This window comes from Vigna umbellata, chromosome 1, assembly GCF_029865625.1.
Source record: "Vigna umbellata cultivar VRB3 chromosome 1, Vumbellata_1.0, whole genome shotgun sequence".
NCBI lineage: Eukaryota > Viridiplantae > Streptophyta > Magnoliopsida > Fabales > Fabaceae > Vigna > Vigna umbellata.
Window position 1 is genome coordinate 15,008,478 of NC_142165.1, and position 22,123 is coordinate 15,030,600.

The following is a 22,123-nucleotide window of genomic DNA, read 5'->3' on the forward strand; positions in this document are numbered from 1 at the left end:
GAATTTTTATCAACTAAATTCTATCTAATTTTAGTAAAAGCATAATTATTCGGATGAAACTTTTTTATTTATATATTAAAGACAGGGTGAACATGATTTAATAAATTGAATTCCAAAACCTTAACCGAATGAGTGATTTAAACGCAATTGGTATATATAGGCATGTTAGAAGACAATCAAGATACTATTTCTTGAATTTTTTAAAATTAGTTACTTCTTTAAAATAAATAATGAATTTCTTGTAATCATTCTTTTAGTTGGAATCGGAACAGTACTAAAAAAGAAAAAAAAAAAAGAGAAATAATTATGACTCATACCTTGAGATGAAAACATCAAGAATCTTAACAACCAAAATAAAATGTTTAAGTTTTACGTGGATGGCTACAAACATACGCAAAAATTATAATTTCGACTTGGTTAAGTAAAATAAGTGTACTTACTGAAAGAAAGTGTCAATTTATTCTTGTTGGTGCGGGCTCTGCCTCCTTTCTTTGGTGAAAAATAAGAACCTTGGGAGTTTTTTTTTTTTTTTTTTAAGAGTTGGATGTAGTAGATGCAACACTGGCTTGAACAATTTGCTGTTCTTGAAAAGGATGTTTTTCAAAACGTTCTTCTTAGACTGAAAGCAAAATTTCTGTCTCTTCAACAGTATAAGGAAGAGCATCAAGAATAGCGTCAATGTGATCATTGGAAGAGAAAAGAAGTATTGAAGGTATGTGGGAGAACAGAAGAAGGATCTTGAGTGGGTGTAGAATTGCCATCACAGCGGTGAAAGATGAGGAGGAGTTCATGATAAAAAAAAAATGGCTCTGATAAGGCGTATGAATATAGGAGAGAAAAGAAAAGGACAGAAGCTGAAAGATATTTACCTTATTATTGACTGATAATAACAGAGCAAAGGAGATGTATATATATAGAAAACAGATAGGAGGGGACGGTTACATTATAATAACTTTCAAGACAATAATTAATACGTGTTTAAATGATTTATAACTGATAAACTTTAGTTTTTCTTTGTATTTAATTTTAACGGAAATTTTCATTTAATGATATTTTTGCCGTTGGAAAATTCTTTCAGATCTTAAAATTGCCAACTAATACTATTGTTAAGAATAAATGTAAAGATTTATGTTTGTGTAATAACTCGTGGTTTCCTTCCGTCAGTATGAATAAAAGTTTGTTTTACAATAATTGCTCTAACAGTCCTATTCATAATAATTTTTTTAATTAGTTAATAGTTTAAATGTACATTAATAACGTATAAAACATATGAAATCTTAAAAACCTTTTAACAGTATCTCTTCAAAATTTACATTTTTCAACTAGAAAACTACTGTAAGAAAAATGACTTCAATATAATTCCTGTGACATGACTGTTGACTTAGTAAGTAAGATTACTGCTTGATGCACTAATCAGTTTTTCCTGTTTTTCTCTTTTCCTTCTTTTCCCTAGGTTTTCTGGATATTCTACTTAAGTTAGGGATTTCCTTTGCTTTGAACACATAAAATATTCAATAATCAATCGTAAAGCTTTTACATTTCCTTTTACCCGATTGTGTTTTCTCTTTGTCTCCTCTGGTTCCACCTTGCCTCGGGGCATCTCCGCTGTCTTTGCAAGACTCGTATACCTATAATACAATTACCACCAATGGTCCATCAACAATTACTTGTGCATACCCGAAGCTGCTGAAGTCACTAATCACTGTTTGTTTCCCCCTATATATATATATATATATATATATAATATATATATATATATATATATATATATATATATATAGATAGATATAGATATAGATAGATATAGATATATAGATATATTTGCGTAAACAATGATAGACATTGGAATCAAGAAAGACTCGCCAATTTTAATGCAGCCACTTTTCTGATACTGTTGTCATGGACCTTGCCATCTGTTTAAACAGAACTCAAACGATGATTTACACTTTACAATACTAATACATGTTTGGTTTACCCGTACAAATCTCTGAGCCCAAGAAATACATTACAAATGAACAAGTGGCAAACTCTTGAATGGAGACAAAACAACACAACCAAAGGGATTAGTTTTCTCAGGAGAAACTAATAACTACCGTCTTTAAGTGGAGAACGATGGTGCACAGCCTGGTGGGCTTGACGAGTATGATTAGATCGTAATTTAGGCTCCACGGGCTTTTCATTGACTGCTTGAATTCGCTCCAAACTCTCCAAAACCTCCTTCATTGAAGGCCGCTGTTTGGGTTCAGATGCAAGACATTTTAAAGCAAGCTGAGCTATACGGAATGCAGCTTTCGATGGAAACTTTCCTTCCAATCGAGAATCCATAATGCCCTTCAACTTTCTTCTGTCATGCAGGTATGGTTTCACCCACTCCGTTAGATTATGTTGCCCGCTTGGACGGTTCGAATCAAGTGCTCGTAGCCCTGTCAGTATTTCCACCAAAACAACTCCAAACCCGTATACATCACTCTTGACATATAGATGCCCTGTATCATAAACAAAGACAATTTCAAGGTGCAGTACTTCAACAATCAATTTAAATTTTTAGCCCAATACAGTTGCATCAAATAACATCGGACTACACAAAGAGTTTTGAAATGAGAAAAAATTAAGCTTTACTTAATATGCACTGATATTAGAACAGAGTTACATTACCTGTGGCCACATATTCAGGAGCTGCATAACCGTATGTGCCCATCACCCTTGTTGTCACGTGAGATTGACTAGCTGAAGGACCCAACTTTGCCAAGCCAAAATCTGATATCTTCGCGTTATAGGACTGTAGCATGACAGAAACTAATTAAGTTGAGCACCAAATGGTACATACCAAACTAACACGATTTCCGAAGAAAATAGGTGAAAAACATTCATGTGTCAATATGTCATAACATGGCAGCAGTGAATATATACGCGTATTTAGACAAACATCTCAGTAAATACTTTCCTAAATACACTTCTCTGGTAAATACTTTCTTAAATACACTTCTTTGATAAATACTTGTAAGGAAGAAAAACAAGAAAAAATAAATAAATAAATTTCTACAAAAGCTAAAATCGGTTGATGTACAAGTTTAAAATTAAAAATTTAAAGCTAGAAGAGAGCTTCTACGAGTTGATTTATGCATATGGTAACTTTAACTCACGGAATAATTAATTTTCAATTATATAAGCTTATTTTGCTAAGATTTGTCAGGGTGTTGCGAAGCTCACCCCATCAAGCAGAATGTTTGAGGCCTTAAAATCTCTGTAAATTACTTTCTCGGATGTATGCAAGAATGCAAGACCACGAGCTGCTCCAATTGCTATCTTAAGCCTGATGTCCCAAGGAAGTGGTTGAACGGCAGAACCCCCTACAATTAAAACAATGTAGCTTTTAGCTGTAAATATACATTTAATTTGGCATTTTATTTCATGCTTGAACTGATAATATACTTGCCAAGACAGTCGTATCTAATTAAGCACTCACTTCCAAATAGATGGTTTTCAAGGCTTCCTTTTTGCATGAATTCATAGACGAGAAGAAGTTCAGTTTCCTCCAAGCAGTAACCAAGAAGTTTTACAAGATTAGGATGGGAAAGGCGACCTAGAAAGCTTACTTCGGACTGCATCAAATGAATGAATCATTAGTTTAATGGCAATTTATAAGTCAATGATTAAACAGTTTGATGAAACAAGTAACAGAACAAGAGTTTAATGCACCTATACGAAATTGAGATCTCAGACTTTTGTTTCGCAAAGCAGTTAATTATCAAATTAGTAAGAAGCAGTGTGCTGATTCTGCTACACTTTGCCTTTATCATAAAAGGGAAGGGAAATTGCATGGAATGATTCAGTTATTGTTTAATTAGCCTAAACATTTTTTTTATTCTAGTTCCAAATAGAGCATGTGTTTGCTTAAATCTGGGCTGGAGAACATGACACTAGCCAGCAAAAAACTTTCGAGGCAAGCAGAAGATGCATAAAATTTCATAGAAATCACATAAGACAAAAGATATGTCAGAGAAAGCGGGAGGAGAAAAGTAAAAGGGGTTTGATTGTTATCCACATCACGCGAAGAATTACCCGCCACTCCTCAATTCCTTGTAAGCTTTCAGAGTTGAGTTTTTTGACGGCAATGACTGTTCCGCTTCCACCCTTTGACGTGCCCTTCTCTTCAAGCCAACCCTTGAAGACTTTTCCAAAACCTCCCTCTCCAAGAACTGTATCAGCCCTGAAATTCTTAGTCGCAGCCTTCAAGTCACCAAAGGTGAAAATCCTCAAATTAGAGGTGGGTAAGATCTGCCCAGTTGGATAAGGTTGATCACCGCTTGCCACCGAGAACTTGCTATTGACGGAGCTGTTCCCACTTCCAGAAGTAGTAGTAGTTGTTGTGGTTGTGGTTGTTGTAGTAGTATAGCTGCCGCTGGTGGTGGTGCTGCCGCTGATGGTCTGAGATATCCCCGGTGTGGCTAAACAGCGATGCGATGAATTAGCGAAGAGGGAAACATAAATGAAGCGAAAACATGCGAGAAATGAAAGGTATTCAGAGGAAAAGGTAAAGAACAAACCTGTACTGAGGTTACCGGTGGTTGTTGGGGTCACCTCGCTGTGAGGCTGAGAACCCCAGCAGTTTCCCATTGAAACGGTGGCGAAAGAACAATTCTATGGCTTCTCCGATCGATGAAGACCAGACCTGGTTGCTTCCTCCTCCTGGTCTTCTCTCTTTTGCATCCAATAATTGAAATTAGCTTTGGCTGAACCTATGGGATGGAATTGACATGTATGTGTGCAGCAAAAGGCAAAAGTAATGGACCATGGAATGCAAACATGATTTATTAATTCATATGCTATTGACAAATAAAGTCATGGACTCGGTCTTTCTCTCTCATGGAAAATTTGGATTTATATCATACACTGATTTTAAATATTTTTAATAAAATATCAATATCAGTATATTTTAAGAATAAAATTCATTTTCCAAACTATTATATATTCTGATTTTCAACATTTAAAAATAAATCAATATAACTTTTTAATTTAATAATATTAATTCAAATAATATTTTCGACTCATACTAAATATCAAAATATATAAACATGTTAGTCTAAAAAGAATATATTTAATCTTATCATACCAAACAATCTAACGGAAAAGGGAAAGAGGCTATCATCCATCGTTAGTCTTCAAGTCAACTCTCGTGACAATGAGATCTTTTATTTTGTTTCGTCAAATCAACCAACTCTCTCTGTTCAAACAAATCGGACACGCACACGCCTCCAACTATCCTATTTCATTTCAAACTTATAAAAAAATCATCTCTCACATTTCATACACCAAACAAATGTTTGACTGAAGAAACCCACAGCGTTCCCTTCCGCGCTTTCGTGTTCGCTGTTTGGTTGTTTGCGTTGCGGTGTGAAATCGTTTCACCAATTTCCACCATAGTTTTGGCGCCTTTGAATATAGATTGCGATTGCTCCATTTTCTATAAATTTTTAGTTCAAAACTATACAAGTATGCGTCAGTATGCGTCATAACATCTGAGGTAACTCGTCAGTAATGGGAAATAGACATGAATCCCTACATAGACACTAAAACAAAATATGGTTACTACTTTACTTCATTTATTAATTTATTAAAATTTACTTCTATAAGACGTAAATCTTATTATAGAAAAATTAATAATGGTCGGAAAAAAAAGGATATTCTCGGTCAACCGTGATTTGTTGGGTGCTTCAGTGTTCGATTCTATTGTTATTCTAGAACAATTCAATTCTATCATCTCTTTGGGTAGGTTCATACCGTGGCCATGGAAGTTGTAATTCGATTTCTAACAAATTCAACGACAGAGTAATGTGACTATCTGCATAAAGATAATCTTTGTTGGCTCTGAAAAAAATATCAACTTCTACGTTGTTTAATGACTCGAGAGTTAAGATACTGCGTTGCTTAAATATTTTATTGTTGTAATTGCTATATCTATGAGAAAATTACACTTCTGGAATTTCTAATTGATGTGACCAAATTCATCCAATGATAATATTTTTTCTTAATATATATTGAGTAAAAATTAGAAGATAGCTATTCAAGTTATTCGATTATTTAATTATGCATACCAAAGATGCAATTGCATTATTTATATATGAAAAAAATGCAGTTACAGTTACAAACAGGCTGCTTCCTCCTCCACCTCATTTTTTTTCTTTCTTGTACTTCGTAAAATTTAAAATCCTTATTTTTCTTTATTTTAGAAAAACATAATATAAACAACTTTTAAAAAATACATTCTGAAACATCTAATTCGAAATATCAAATATTTTTCAAATTGAATATTTCGGATCACAAAATATATTAGGAAACATATAATTTTGAATATATTTTTTATATATGTTTTAAATTGAGTGTTCTTAAAAAGTAATTTTTTGACTCAAAAATATCTTAAACATAAATCTTGAAAAGTTAAAAATTTAGGACAAGTTTCCCGGGATACCATTTTTAATATGGAAGTCTGATCCAATTTTATTCACATAGTCTGACAGATTGGTAGGTCAGTCGAATCAATCTATGAGTCCAATTTCATTAAAAAAATATGAGTCCAATTTCATTAACACAATTCAACAATTTAGTAAGAGTATGATACAATTCGACGATCTGAAATAGTCCAAATATTGTCTGTTTTAGTTCAGAATCAACCCAACCGCCTTTGATCAATCGTTTTAATATAAAAAAATCAATCATTTGATATGATCTTAAACTTTTGATGACAGAAAAAAAGTTAAGTTAATCAGTTTGTTAATCTGGTAGATGATTAATCCAAATTTGTAAAATTCAATCAATTTTCAATTAATAATTAATAATGAGCCTCATCCAACTCTTTTTTGGCAAACTAATGTCATAAATGAATGAGATTGACTCATTTTATGACCCAAGTCACGCACAACTAAAATTTGAGGGTATTTTCGTCTGTTTCCACTCAAATAGTTTCGTGTGAATATAGATGTGTTTATGGAACTTCCTCGCTGCCTCCATTTCCTCACACATGTGTTGATCCAAACACTACAAATCCGTAGTCTTTGACAGTACAATAACATATACTTAGAGCTTATCATTCATTCCACTCCTCCATACCAGGAGAGAAAGTTTGCATGAGCTTAATTAAATATTTAGATCAACTTTAACTTTTAGTTTTGATACATTTTTTATTTTAATTATTTTACGTATCATTTTTTTTTACTTCTCACGAATTTAAACAGCAAAGACTCAAAATATTTAATATTAAAGGTATGAGGATTAAAAAAATTAAAATATTATGGATAATAATCAAAATGACGATCTTTAAATTTAGTGAATAAAAAAAAAGTCAACAAAAATAACCATGTAATTAAACTAGTGATGATTTATTCGCTAATAAATCAGTTTGAGAATTTTAATTATAATATAATTCTAATTATTAAGTTATAGATATAAATTATTATTATAATACAAATGAATCATATTTATAATTATTTTCAGTGTTATTACTATTTTTTTTATTAATTTGATTTTTTTAGTTTTATAACTATTTTTTAAACTGAATTAATTACTGTAATAAAAAATTTCTTATAATGAAATTATAAAAATAATTTATTAATATTTTTTTGTAAATTTAATAATACTTTCATGATTAAATATATTTTTAATCTTTAAATTTTAATACAAAATTTGAATTTATCATTATCTCAAACTTAGTTTGATCTCTAATTTTTTAAAAATAAATATAATTTTTCTAAAGTTAATTTTTTTATATAAATTAGTTTATTATGTATGTAAAAAGAAGTTCAATGAGTCTGAAGATTAAAATTTGTGAAAAGTTAATAATATACACTAACTTCAATTTAACATCAAATTTAGGGATGAAAAATATGAAATCCTATTTTTTATTTTTTAATTAATAATTATTAAAAAATATTGATTAAAGTAAAAGAAAGGTGCGTACATGTATTTTCGCCTGTATAAATGAAATTAATAGATGAGGGGTATTTTTGAAATTTGGTAACCGGAGAGGATTAAAATTGTCCGTTGGGGAAAAATGAGAAGGAGGGATGATCTGTAATTTTGTTGTTGGGTGAGTGCGTCGATTGGATTGGAGGCGGAGACAATCTAAGTGCGAACCAAGGGATTCATCAATTCTGTTCTTCAGATGGTTTGGTGAGTGAATGAATCACAGGTTAATTCTTTGTTGGTTACATGGTGTGATCTGCAAAGGCAAACTGTAAAAGTGTGCAATCAATTGAAATCAGGCGGTGCTGTTGAATTCTGCAATGGCATCGGCAGCGCCTAATGTCGATCTATTCGATGCTTATTTTCGACGCGCCGATTTGGATCGCGACGGCCGTATCAGCGGTGCCGAGGCCGTCTCCTTCTTCCAAGGCTCCGGTTTGCCCAAGCATGTCCTTGCGCAGGTCACTATCTCTCTCACACACTCTTTATTCTCAATTTCTGCTTATGATTTCAATTACTCAATATCCTTACTGCCATTAAGCATTGCTTTGAGTTAATCTGGTACTGCTTCATAATTTCGTTCGTCTAAATGCTAAATACATCAGAGATCACTTACCTTTCTTGTGTACTCGGTCTGCAGATTTGGGCATTTGCAAACCAAAGCCAAAGTGGTTTCCTTGGCCGGGCAGAGTTTTACAATGCCCTCAAACTTGTTACTGTGGCACAAAGTAAGCGGGAACTAACCCCCGATATGGTAAAAGCAGCATTGTATGGCCCGGCTGCATCTAAGATTCCTGCACCTCAAATTAATTTCAGTGCCACAGTTGCACCCCCTGTACCTGCACCTGCACCTGCACCACAGGCGGGTCCTGTTAATCCTTTGTCCCACCAAAATCTTGGACCAAGGGGGGCAGTTCCAAATCTCAGCGTTAACCGACAAAACCTTCCTTCTCTGGGAAGTCAGTTAGGGAGGCCTCCAGCTTCTAATCTACCACCTGGTATGGCTGTTGGTGGAGCACGCCCTGAAACCCTCAACGTATCAGGTTATGGGTCCGCTGGCAAGATGGGTGAAGCTCCAGAACTAATTTCCTCTCCGATAGCAGTCAGAGGAATTAGTTTCCCAGCTACGCAGGAGGGGTTTGGGTCTGCAACCTCTGGATCAAATGCGGAACGGCCACCTGGCCAATATCCTGCCTCCAGCATAAAGCTGTCAGAACAAATCGTTAAGGATTCTAAACCAGTCACTGTTAATGGTAATGCCCCTGATTCATTTTTTGGAGGTGATTTATTTCAGCTAATTCGTTTCAGCCCAAGCAAGTTAGTTCTCTACAAGGATATTCTTCTGGAAGTTCAGTGCTTTCTTCAGCTATTGTTCCTGTATCCGAAGGAAACCAGCCTTCTATTAGGACTACTACCCCTGATTCTTTGCAGAGCTCACTTGTTGTATCCCATCCTGTTGGTGCTCAGCTTCAGAAAGCCCAGCCTGTGAGTGCTCAGCTTCAGCAAGTCCAGCCTGTTGGTGCTCAGCTTCAGCAAACCCAGGCTGTGGTAAAACAGGACCAACATGTCCCAGTCCAAACACATAACATGCTGAATTCATCTGGAACTCCTAGGAGATTGCAGGATTCTGCTTCCAGTCAGCCCCAGTCTCCATGGCCAAAGATGGCACAAACCGATGTTCAGAAATATATGAAAGTATTCATGGAAGTAGACACAGATAGAGACGGGAAAATAACTGGGGAACAAGCACGGAACCTATTTCTTAGTTGGAGGTTGCCAAGAGGTATATTTCTTCCTCCTTCCTTGTCTTTTTTTCTTGCACAGCTGGCTTAAAAGGCTATCTTTATTTTTCTACTTGTCTAGCTCCGCACACAACAGGAAATCAACTTAGATATGATTAATTACACAAATTGCAGGACTAGGTGTGTTTGATAACATCTGCCTTTATGCATGTTTATAGGGAAGGGGGGGTTATGTTTAGTTTTGACACCCTACATGTGTGTTACTTGTCAATGGCTAGCTAATTTCCTGAACATCATCTGTATGCCATGTTTTATATTTTTTTTCAGAGGTTTTAAAGCAGGTCTGGGACTTATCCGATCAAGATAATGATAGCATGCTTTCTCTCAGGGAGTTTTGTATTGCGTTGTACCTAATGGAGCGACATAGAGAAGGACGTGTTCTTCCAGCAGTACTTCCTAGTAATATCATGGTTGATTTACCAACTAGTGGTCAACCTGCTGCTCCCTACAGTGCTGTACCTTGGGGAAATCCGTCAGGTGTGTGCCCAATAATTAGCAGCTTTTATTTTACTGCTATCACTGCCCCAGTACTGACATTACTAATATAACCATTCTGATAAATGAAAATTTAATGCTTTTGTTTCTCCACTATTTTATATATTGAAGGTTTTCAACAACAAGGGATAACTGGTTCTGGGGCTCGACAAGTGAATCCTGCTTCTGGTCGGCCGCCAAGGCCAGCTGCTGTCACTCAGTCTGATGAAGGACCTCAGAACAAACCACAGAAATCTAGAATTCCAGTCCTGGAGAAGCACCTCATAAATCAGCTGAGTTCAGATGAGCAAAATTCAATTAATTCAAAGTTTCAAGAAGCAACAGAAGCTGATAAGAAGGTACCTCTTTTTTATTTGTTTATTCTCTTGCCTAATTTCTATTGTCACACTTACTGTAGGGGCTAAAAGTAATGCAATCTATTCGTTTCACTGGTTCTTTCAGCGATTTTGTATAAATATAAACCACCTTAACAATTTATATAATTTTTTCCTTGATAGGTATTACACTAATATGTCCTTATAAAGAATAAATTCTCCCTTTTTTCTCTTGTTCTCTCTTTAAAGCTCAGTATCACCACCATAGAGTATAGTTAGTCATATAGCAATAAGATAAAACATCTCTTTAGGCTTAGACTTTTAAATCCAAATTGATTTCTACAATCTAAGTTCAATCACCTTTTCCTCTACTTTCAAGTGTGACATATAAGTTTTTTCCCTTTTAGATTTTACAAAGTTATGAATATCTCTCTTTTTCTTAATGATAGGAACAAAGTAATCTACCTCCACTCATCTGGCATTTCCTTTGATCTCAAACTCTCATTAAATAGCTCACCCATCCACTCAAAATAGTTACTTTTACTTAATTTGAATTCCACACCAAATGATGTCTTGGATTCCCAATCCTTTGATATAATATACAGGTCAATCCTTGTCTGTCACTTAAAAACATACAAAAATAGTTCTCTCATCTCTCTTTGACCCCGTGATTTATAACCTAAAACTTTTCTTCTCCATCCTTAACACTACTTACTAAGTCAATTAGTCCAAATCTCTTGATTTCCTTTCTCTATTTTTGGCAAGCTTTGTAGTTTTTTGTTTTTCCATTCTTTGTCCTTAGGTCTCAACAAAACTTTAATAGGGACGTGGTTATTATGGGATTCTTAAGTCCCCTATAGTACACGATGACACGTTTGAAGGAGTGTTTAAGTGTGTGGTTTCTTCCTCCCCCGTTAACATCTAGCTTTTTTGGGTGGGTTCCCCAAATGCCTACATTCTTATCAAACTTCTTGAAAGTTTTGGGTCAATCATTACGTGTTATAATGTTTGTAATTTTTGTTTTGTGCTTTATTTATAGCCTTGCGATACCTTCCCATTTTTTAGCATTATTGCATCAATCTTCTTTCATACCCATGATGATGTTCATATATTACATAAGACGAAGATAGTCTGTTTTCTCTAACCTATTTAGTTTTTCAAAGACACAAGATGTTAGTCCTTCTCTGAATTGGGGTGTCCACTACCTCCAAAGACTTACCTATCAAAGTATAAACATGCCAAATAGCAAACCTTATCAGGCATCCCTGAATTTGCATCTTTACCCACATTCATCAAAAAGAATGTGTCAACCCTTGCTAATTTAACTCTATAGCCACGTGCCAATGTGGAAACTTTAACTTATTTGATACTACTGGAGCCATACAACCCTTTAGTTTACATTAGCAAACATAATCTGTTGAATGATCCTTTTTGGAGTTTAGATAAGTTTAACATTGAATGATACCATAGGAAGATTTGTTGAATTTAATAGTCGAATGTTCAAAACTGGTTGTTTATGACACTAAATATTGTAGAAAAAAATGTCATTGATAGACACATTCATAGTTATGCACTGTTTTAAGAGGTTTGTTATGAATCAGGTGGTGTATATTCATCTCTCTGGGAAAGGGAGTGTATCTTTTAAAATAAGAGAAGGAAGACTGAATTAAACATCTCTCAAAAATGTGGAGTTTAATTTACTCTATTTTTTCCCTCACTAACATAGCTGCAGATTATTGTTTTTATTTTGATTGAAATTTTTGCATATGTTTACATGTCTTTTGTATATGCTGCTGTATTTTCTTGTATATCCATCAATTGCAATGGCTTATTTTCATTGAATTTTTAGTTTCATGTTAAGCAACTCTTTATAGGGAATGTGTCCTCTATGGTAATCTTTTAAGCTCAATTAATTTGAGAATTGTTGAGATGACATTGTAATCTATTTTTGGTTTAAACCTTGAAGTGTGCACACTGTTTTTTGCTACCGATTGAAACTTATAGATACAAAAATTATTAGCTATTACTGGTATATTTGAAAATAGCATGGAAAGATTATGATCTAGATTGTCATTTGTGTGAATCATATCATTTCTGCAGTCCATGTATACTTGATAAAATTCTTGTTTCAACTGAACACAGTCAATGCTCATCTTTTCATTTGTTATGTTAAATACAGGTGGAAGAACTTGAGAAAGAGATTGCGGAGTCCAAAGAGAAAATAGACTTCTGCCGTGCAAAAATGCAAGAACTTGTTAGTGATTTCCTTGCACTCTTCCTTTTTATTTTATTAATGTCTGTTTATAGAAAGTAGTTATGTGATGCATTTCTTTAGAGACTTCTTTCAGATTTACTGTTTTCTGCTTCTGAGAAAAAGGTTTTCCTTTTTCCAAAATCTTATCTAATCATTATAAATTCTTTTAACATGTCATTTTAATTAAAAAAACAATTTTTCTTTGATATAAAAAGGTTTAAATAAGAGAACTTTAAAACTCTAGTCTATTTAATTAAAGTTCGTTTTTACTCTGTTTTTACTCTGTTTTAACTCTCTTTTCTGGATTAATATAGGATTTGTCTACATGTATAGTGTATGGTGATTTGCAGGCTTAGCTATATACCATACATATGTTCTGATTTAAGAAAAGTAATAATTTCATACTTTGGGTCTGCTGAACATAAATGCATAATCACCTGTCTACTTCTTGGGTTTCCTCTCCTATTAATCTTATGGAAGTGAACAAGAGGCACTTGGACTTGGAAAGCTCTTTACTTTATTGTTACTTATTAGTAGTTTCGTAGATGTTACACCACCTATTTTTTCAGCTTTTGTCTGCTTCTGCAGATACCTAGAAACTACTGGGAAAAGGTTCTTAAAAAGCACATGAATCGGACATGTTCTGTTGTAATGCCTTTTGTAAAAATTGTGTAGAAAAGTAAAGCATATAAAAGCTACCTTTCACGTTGTTATGGTTAATAGCTACATATTCTGTTTTTATATTTTTTACTTAAAGCATAACAAAATATTGTTTAATTTAACATAATAAATAAAATAAACCATAATAACATATAATATATAGACCAAATTATAATGATTAATAAAAAAAACTAAATAAGGCATGTGATAAGTTCAAATTAGAGGTCATTCCTATACCCGCTATCTTGCTATAGCAGTTTTTTTAACTATGAGTATCATATTTTTTTTTTTTTGCTTTCTTAACGAATTTGTTATTTCTTTGTGAATAAATGTTTTTTATGAAGCCAAATGTGAGAATTTTTTATAAAGGCATTCTTTTTCTTTTCTTTTTTCACCTTTAATATAGTAGTTTTTGCCCCACATTTTCTACGCAGGAATTTTAACTATGAGTATCATATTTATTTTTTCTCTTTGCTTTCTTAACGAATTTGTTATTTCTTTGTGAATAAATGTTTTTTATGAAGCCAAATGTGAGAATTTTTTATAAGGCATTTTTTTTTTCACCTTTAATGTTCTTATGGTTAATACGGTCATATTAATATTAACTTTTCTGCTTATTTTCACCTTTTCTATGGTTAATAAGTGATAGAAAGGAGTGAAGCATATAAAAGCAGGCTTTATTCTTCTTCTTCTTATGGTTACTACTGTTATGTAATTTTTTTTTACCCTTTTTCAACAAATTTGTTGTTCTTTTGCTATAAAAGGTTCTATACAAAAGCAGATGTGACAATCGGCTTAATGAGGTCATAGAAAGAATATCAGCTGATAAACATGAGGTATCTTTCTTTAAAATTGAATGTGTTCTTTATTACCTCAGTAATCATAACATTTATTATTTGCTCAAAATATTAATTTCAGGTTGAGATTTTAGCAAAGAAATATGAAAATAAATATAAGCAAGTAGGAGATTTATCATCCAAGTTAACTACTGAGGAAGCCACATTTCGTGACATACAGGTGCAATGAAATCTGACTTTTTCTTCAGTTGATCGGTTATAAGCATATGTACTACATGGTTTGTTTTCTTTTGCCTGTTATGCTTCATTGCTGTCTATTAGAGATATTGATGCAAAACCATTATTCAACTGGATGTTAGTTTTCTGTCTTTTGTATCTTGTACAGTTTAGAGCCTATATATACTAGGCTTGTATTCTCTGTTTCTAGTCAAGTGAAATAATATACAAGATCAGTCTTTGTTTATCTTCTTATCTTCTCTTCATATCGTTTTCTGATATGGTATCAAGGGCTAGGATTTGATCTGCAATGGTCAATTCAAGCTCCCACCCATCTGCTTCCCAGTTTTTTATGAATTCCATAGCAGAAAAACTTGATGATTCCAATTACCTCCATTGGAAACAAGTTGAACCTAATATCAAATCCCACCCATCATGCTCTGTGACAATCAAAGTTCTGTTGCCATAGTATATGATCCGTACATGGAGATTGACGTCTTTTCGTGTTTGTGGTCAAGTCCCTCTAATCATTTTGAAGTTCTTTGACACAAACTCAATGTAAATGATTTTGCTCGAAAAAATCCCTCATCTTGAGTTTAGGGGGGTATTAGAGATATTGTTGTAAAAACATTCAGTTACTCAACTGGATGTTAGTTTTCTGTTTTTTGTGTCTTGTACAAAAGGCTTTAGAGTCTATATATAGGCTTGTATTCTCTGTTTTTAGTCAAGTGAAACAATATACAAGATCAGTTATCGATTATCTTCTTTTTTCTTCGTATCTTTTTTTGATATTGTCAAAATTCGTTTGTGTGCAGGAGAAAAAAATCGAATTGTATCAAGCGATTGTAAAGATGGAACAGGATGAAAAAGGTGATGAAACTCTGCAGGTACATTTTAATATTACCAGGTTTGTGCATCCATCTTGACAGATTGTGATAAACTTCTGTATCTCATTTATCACCTGAATTTTTAAGGCTCGTGTTGATCGTATCCAAACGGACCTTGATGAGCTGGTGAAATCTCTGAATGAGCGGTGCAAGAAGTATGGATTACGTGCTAAGCCCACAACATTACTGGAGCTACCCTTTGGTAAATTCAAATTTGTATTTGATTTTATTGTTTTATTATATCCTTCCAGTTGTTCCCAAATCTTTGTCATGTCTATCACTTCATTTTATTGTGTTTAGTGCATTTGTTTAGATATCAGCTTTACTTTTTAATTTGAAGAAGTGGCCTTCAGTTGCTGAACCACTGGTTTTGAATTGGCAATAATTATTTGTGCTAGTGCAGCTTGGTACAAGTTGCCTGATCAAGTGGCATTAATATATTCAGTTTATTCATATTTTATGTGACCTTTTTAACTGATTTTGTTGCACAACTCAGTTTGGACAGATTATAAAATAATTTATACAACGCGTGTCTCTTATCATGCATCTTTTCTCATGTGCAATTTTTTCTTTTGGAAATCAGTTTACAATACAGTATCATGATACTTATATAATTATACGGTTCTTTGTAATAGCTACTACTGTACTTGCTATCATATATTGGGTTAATATTGATTTTATGAAGAGGGAAACTTGAACTCTGATGTTTCTGACAACTGTATGCAAGATATACTATTCAGTTTCAAAACATTTGATGTGATTGATGTTTTGATGGCATCCTATAATTAATGCTTATTTTTAGATTGTTCTGACAGAAAACTTTAGTTGTTCGTTTTTAGTATATGTGTGATTGCATTTATCTACCATTATTTTAATGTAGTTTTCTTGCTTGTGTCCTGTCATTTCTCTTTGGTTTGTGGTTTTTGTGGTGCCCTGCCAATAAACCCCTCGTGTTCCTGTCTAGTATATATTTGTATTGAGTAATGTAGTAATCATACACATTGAGTTTGATCTTGTATTCTGTGGCCTCACTCAATTTTATCCTTTAAGGCTGGCAACCCGGAATCCAAGAAGGAGCTGCTGACTGGGATGAAGATTGGGATAAGCTTGAAGATAAAGGTATTCAAAATAATCCTAACTTGATAGATAATCTGTTAACTGAATAAAACTAAAAATGCTTGCGTATCCTCCCTTGTATCCATGTTCTTTCACACTTGGTTCTTTGTTAGCGATGAACTGTACTTAGGTGATTTTGTTGTGTGACTATTTTCTCAGCATGCTGTTTATCCAATTGTGAGCGGTTGATTTTGAACAGTTATGTATTTCAGGAGACAATATATTCCAAAAACATAGCTGTAAATTTAAGTATATTAAGCTATTTTTGAATTAAAATAATGGTTAGCTGCTCCTATTCACTTTTAGATAATATTTTGGAAATGGCTACATAAATTGGTTATTCACTATGCTTGCAGAATATGTTTTTGTCAAAGAACTCACTCTTGATGTCCAAAACACTATAGCGCCTCCAAAGCAAAAGTTGCCATCAGCTGTGAACACAAAAGCTGTGAACACAGAAGCTGCGAACACAAAAGCTGCGAACACAGAAGCTGTGAACACTGACAGTCCTACATTTGCAGCTTCTCCTAGGAGTGATGACAAGTCAGAAAAGCCACAGACTACCAATGAACAAGTTGGCAATGGATCTGTTTATAATAAAAGTGAAGATGGGTCTGCAAAAAGTGCTCCCAGTAGTCCATTTGCAAGCAGTGCTATTGGAAGCCCACATGGGGACTTTGCTGATTCTGACTTTAGAAAAACTACTGGTGAAGATAGTTCACCCCGTGATCATACCATACAAGAATCCCAAAGGTTTGTTTTTAAGATATTTACTCCAGTTTCCCAAATGCTGGCCAATTGCCCATTTTACCGTATAATTTATTATTATTATTATTTTTATCTGAAGGGATCAAGTTACTATAGAAGTAACTCTTGGTAAAGTTACTCTTTTTGATAACTTTTTGGACTATTAAATTTGATTAATCCACAAATTGAATATGTAGATATTGATTCAACAGCCGTGAAAATCAAGCTTTTAGTTAAATCGCACATTTTTAGATATGTAATCTAATACACAATGTTTTTTAATCCATTATGCGTTAAATTAAATTATTCAAAAAGTATGAAATAGTTTCACTTGCTATAGATCCTGTGATGATGCAACATAATTTAAATTTAATCTTGCATATGTAGTGATCGTGGTGATGTGAAGTCTGTGTTTTCTGGAGACAAAAATTTTGATGAACCAAATTGGGGAACCTTTGACGCTAATGATGATATTGATTCAGTTTGGGGATTCAATGCCAATAGCACCACTAAGGAGGTATGCCAATTCTCTCACCCTAAAACTAGCTGGGTTATGATGCTGTAATATCTTTAAAATACCTTTGAATACTAATATTCACTAAGTACAAATGTTGTATAAGTACATGATTAGACTCCTACACAATAATGGTCATCCTAATACGGTAGCACCCCTATAGTGGAAGATGGGTGTGCCCTCATCTTGTTAACAATCAACCCATTTAACACACAATTGAAAAGCATAATAACTTCAAACTTAGACAGCCAAAAACACAATGTTAATAGGGTTCTGAAACACCGACTTTAATTGAACTTGTCCAAAAGAATATTAATAGAGACAACACACTGATTAGATGGTTGGAATGATGCACCTCTGGATGAGTTAACAATCAATCTAGTAGTACTACTAAATCATTCGAGGTATGCATGTTTGGAGAGAATGAAGAATTATTGACCCGAGTGAGGTAACAGAAAGGCTCATATGCACAAAATTTCTTCTAATTTGTCTATTGTGAAATTTTAAACGGAATAAACCTCAAATTTTGTTGAGAGTCCACATTGACTATGCGACAGTCAATGTAGAGCTTATATGACCACTTGAACAATCCTAACTTAAAGAGCTAGCTTTTGTGGTTAAGGTAGCTCTGACCTAATTGAAAACAGAATTTTGCGAGACAACCTTATTATGTTTGGTGGTCTTCCTCCACAATTTAATTTACTGTATTTCTTTCTTTATTTCACTCATCAACTTCGACTATGAGTTGTAGGCGGTGTTTATTATGTTGAATAGAAGAAAAAGCTTGAGACGTGATTGATTGTGCTCATTAGAGTGTATTAGTATACACTCTGGGTAATAGTTAAACAGGAAATGATTGTCTAATTACCGATAATCAAGGATATTTAACAATTTGAAACAATTGCCTAATTACCATAATTAAAGATATCAAAGGAAATTTCAATTGAGGGATCGACTCTTGGTTGTGTCGAATAAATGTCCAATACCGAGATAGCGGATTAGAGGCATGAAAGGTTGATTTTTAGTCCATGACTTTTGTTATGTTACAATCCTATTAGGATACTCACTATTTATTGCCTAAGGTGAACGGTTCGACTGCAAATTGACCTTGGTGCTAACGTAATCTGTAAGGAAATCTTCTGTTGACACTTCCATTTTATACACATCCTTTATATTATGTAAATTACAACGTCCTTTCTCACTAGAGTTTACATTGGACTTCGTGTGCACCCTATCATAGGATTTTTCTAGATCTGTGAAGATTGGGCTGGTCTTTTGTGTCCTTTTATTGATTATAATCAACCCCAGCATTAGTCGGCCTCCATGTGTTTATTGAGAATATGAATTGATGTAGGAGATGTGAATAGTTAAATTGCATTTTACTTGAGGGAATATGAAGACATGATGATTTGGTGTACGAATTCAGAGTTTGTACAGGATTTTATGATTGTCATAAAATCAAAGGGATAAATATTGAAGCTAGTTTGCAAAGGATTGATGGGATCGGAGAGGAAGCACTGTATAATCTTAATGAGCTTAGATACGCTGCCCTAAGGTACATAGATTGAATATAATCGAGGAATGATTAAAAACAGCATAATTATACCTTATTCTTCCGGACCCCCTCCTTGTGTTAATGTACGAGTTTTAGTTGCTTCAGCTTGTTTAAGCAATGGTTATTTTTACTGTAGCAGTCTACCAATTACTTTTGGAAAATTGTTTACAGGAGAGAGATTTTGAGGGAGCTGGAGACAACTATTTCTTTGATTCTGGAGAACTGGGCTTAAACCCCATCAAAACAGGTTCACCACAGGTTGGTGATCCTGTCCAGAGGAACAGTGGATTCAATTTTGATGATTCTGTTCCAAGCACGCCACTTTTCAACTCTAGTAGCTCTCCGCAAAGGCCAAAAGAGTGGTTGGAAACTGCTTTTGACTTCTCAAGATTTGATTCTTTCAGAACACATGACAGTGTACCTCTGCCTGCTAGGGAGGCGACAGAACAATTTGATTCAGTACGCAACAGTGTGGATTTTGATCATGTTCATGGATTTCCAGCATTTGATGACTCCGATCTCTTCGGCTCTGGGCCGTTTAGGACTTCATCGGATAGTCAAACTCCCAGAAAAGAATCTGATAGTTGGAGCGCATTTTAGCTTAGCAATTTCACACAATGCATTATTTGTAGTTTTGGTGGAGTGGGTTGTCTGTTAGTCTTACTATTTGGACCTGTTATAAGTGTAATGTATTTTCTTTATTTTATCCTGTGTATTCTTTGTTCCTCACTTTTTTTCTTTGGGGAAGGGCGCGGCATTGTCTCCACTCCAGCAATCTCACTTCCCTTAATTGAAACTGAAGGCCTGTCTATATTTTTGGTTTGTTGGTTGATACTTTTCCATACTCCTGCACAAGAGATTGTGGTATTGATGACTGTCTCATTTGAGTGATGTTTGCTCAGCGGAATTTTATTATAATTCTTTTTTTTCATTTGTGAAGTATAACTGCAACCTAATTTGTCCAATTAAATTTAGAGAAATGTACACAGAATACTTTCTCACTATTTTTGTTGTTAACAGATATTTATTTAAATTCGCGTAATTATTTGTCTGAAATTTATTACCATTCCTTTTCTCATCGAAACACCCGACCCGGTCCTGATTTTGCTGCAGGTGTTTATTATTGATTAGTTATCAAATTATGTTGAAGTTGGGTGGAGAATTTTAAATTAATAGGAAATGCAGTGAAATGGATTTGCTGTTTGTTTGCATAACTATTCTAAATTTATCATTTTAAAATATTCTATAATAATTTGTTATGATGAAATAATGTTTCTAAAATAATTTAAAATATTTATTTCTAAAGCGTCAAATTTAAATTGTTTCTGACCGCATTGGCGGAGAGAAGATTCTTAGAATATATCCAGATGGGTTATTTGAAATTAATGACATTTCTTGACTATCTTAATGTAATTAAAGGTGGTAAAACGACTCAGCGTCTCGTTTTCGCGTTCTGACGTGCTTTATCATCGATTAGTTAAAAAGGGGATGGTACGGATTGTGTAAGAATCCATTAAAAACTTCAAGTAGTGGAAGTCGTGGAAGTCACGTGTCAATAAAAGAGTTCAGATTTTTAGAAAGTGGAAGATTGGCTGTAGGAAAGTGGACCGATCGGTTTTAGCAAGAGGTATATAAGTTAAAATTTTGAAATTTGGTCCCACTTTCTGCATTCACCTTCTTCTCCAAACTGTTGAATCCTATTTTCTCCTCCTTCTCTTTAGATTTCCTCCACATTCTCTCTAAGAATTATCATTGTTTTCTTATTCCGATCACCAATCAGGCATCGTTTGAACTTTTTCGGCGTCAAGGGCTTTCATTTAAACCGATCAAGTTGTGGTTTAAACGAGTGAGTACTTCTCTTCTTAGACCGTTCGTTTTTCTGTCACATGCAAACCCAGATTCTGGTTGCATGAATTTATCATCTCATTCTGAGTATTTCTGGTATTTTGTTGGTTAGTTTCATAAAGCGTGACTGTAGAATTCTGAGATTTCTGGTGGTGGTGAGCCACATACTGCATCGTTGAGCGTTCGACTATGTTTAGAGGTAAGGGAAGCTTATATAATTTGATTATGGTTCTTTATTATGAATGGTTGTATGTTTGTTTGATCATTTGATGAATATGAAGTACGAGTGTTATTGCATGTTTGTTTATATGAGTTGATGATTTATGAATAATATGAATTGGGTTGGTGTAGGGTTTGATTTTGAGTTTACAATATTCTGTGTAATTCTGTGTTGTTATCGAGAGTCATTATTGACCGTTCGATTTATCCTTGGTTATTCGGTTTGGACTGGATTTCTTCTTATATGGAGAATTTCAGTTAAAGACCGATCAGTTTTCTCTTAGTGTTCTTATTTCAGTAAAATATTAAATTATTTTTTATTTTCATTTTGAAAAAAAAAACATTTATTTAGTTTTTTTTTTGTCAATTTGACGTGTTAACAAAGTGAGTTAAAATAAATTAATGGATTGAAATATCTAATTTGAACCATCAAATTTTAATATGCAAACACAAACAAGATAATAAGTCTTTTATCAGCATATAAAAATTAAGTAAAGACAATTGTAAGATTGGTTTTACAACAACTTAATGGAGGTCATTATTTCCATGTCAAATTACTGATTAAGAGAAACAAATTCGACTGACTCTACAACATATGATTATATTGTAAATTCTAGACTTGTATTAATCTTTTTAAATTTATGAAAGTATTACGAAATGATCAATCAGTGATTCTAGATTGCATTGATATATTCTATATTTGCAAATTCACTCCATTATAATCACATGACCTATGAACACTT

At 33.7% G+C, this 22,123-nt stretch overlaps 1 protein-coding gene and 1 pseudogene across 2 annotated transcripts; one reads left to right on the forward strand and one right to left on the reverse strand.

Moving 5' to 3' along the window:
* Positions 1 to 1,848: 1,848 nt before the first annotated feature.
* On the reverse strand, positions 1,849 to 4,798 carry LOC124838673 (putative serine/threonine-protein kinase PIX13). The gene is made up of 6 exons (XM_047314343.2): positions 4,548 to 4,798; positions 4,063 to 4,448; positions 3,467 to 3,602; positions 3,211 to 3,350; positions 2,656 to 2,779; positions 1,849 to 2,486 (listed from the first exon to the last, which is right to left on the reverse strand). The coding sequence occupies exons 1-6, from the start codon at positions 4,615 to 4,617 to the stop codon at positions 2,083 to 2,085; spliced, it is 1,260 nt and encodes a 419-aa protein (XP_047170299.1). The 5' UTR covers positions 4,618 to 4,798; the 3' UTR covers positions 1,849 to 2,082.
* Positions 4,799 to 8,038: 3,240 nt separating this feature from the next.
* On the forward strand, positions 8,039 to 20,320 carry LOC124838664 (uncharacterized; annotated as a pseudogene). The gene is made up of 14 exons (XR_015781684.1): positions 8,039 to 8,166; positions 8,259 to 8,420; positions 8,600 to 9,742; positions 10,029 to 10,238; positions 10,368 to 10,594; positions 12,750 to 12,824; positions 14,249 to 14,320; positions 14,403 to 14,501; positions 15,313 to 15,384; positions 15,472 to 15,586; positions 16,435 to 16,503; positions 16,857 to 17,253; positions 17,635 to 17,764; positions 19,488 to 20,320. The product of XR_015781684.1 is annotated as an uncharacterized LOC124838664 (transcript).
* Positions 20,321 to 22,123: the final 1,803 nt, after the last annotated feature.

Coding starts and splice junctions, on each gene's coding strand:
- LOC124838673 (XM_047314343.2), bottom strand. CDS start 4,617: ATGGGAAACTGCTGGGGTTCTCAGCCTCACAGCGAGGTGACCCCAACA. Junction 4,449..4,547: donor CACCGGTAACCTCAGTACAG/GTTTGTTCTTTA, acceptor ATCGCTGTTTAG/CCACACCGGGGATATCTCAG. Junction 3,351..3,466: donor TGAAAACCATCTATTTGGAA/GTGAGTGCTTAA, acceptor TTTTAATTGTAG/GGGGTTCTGCCGTTCAACCA.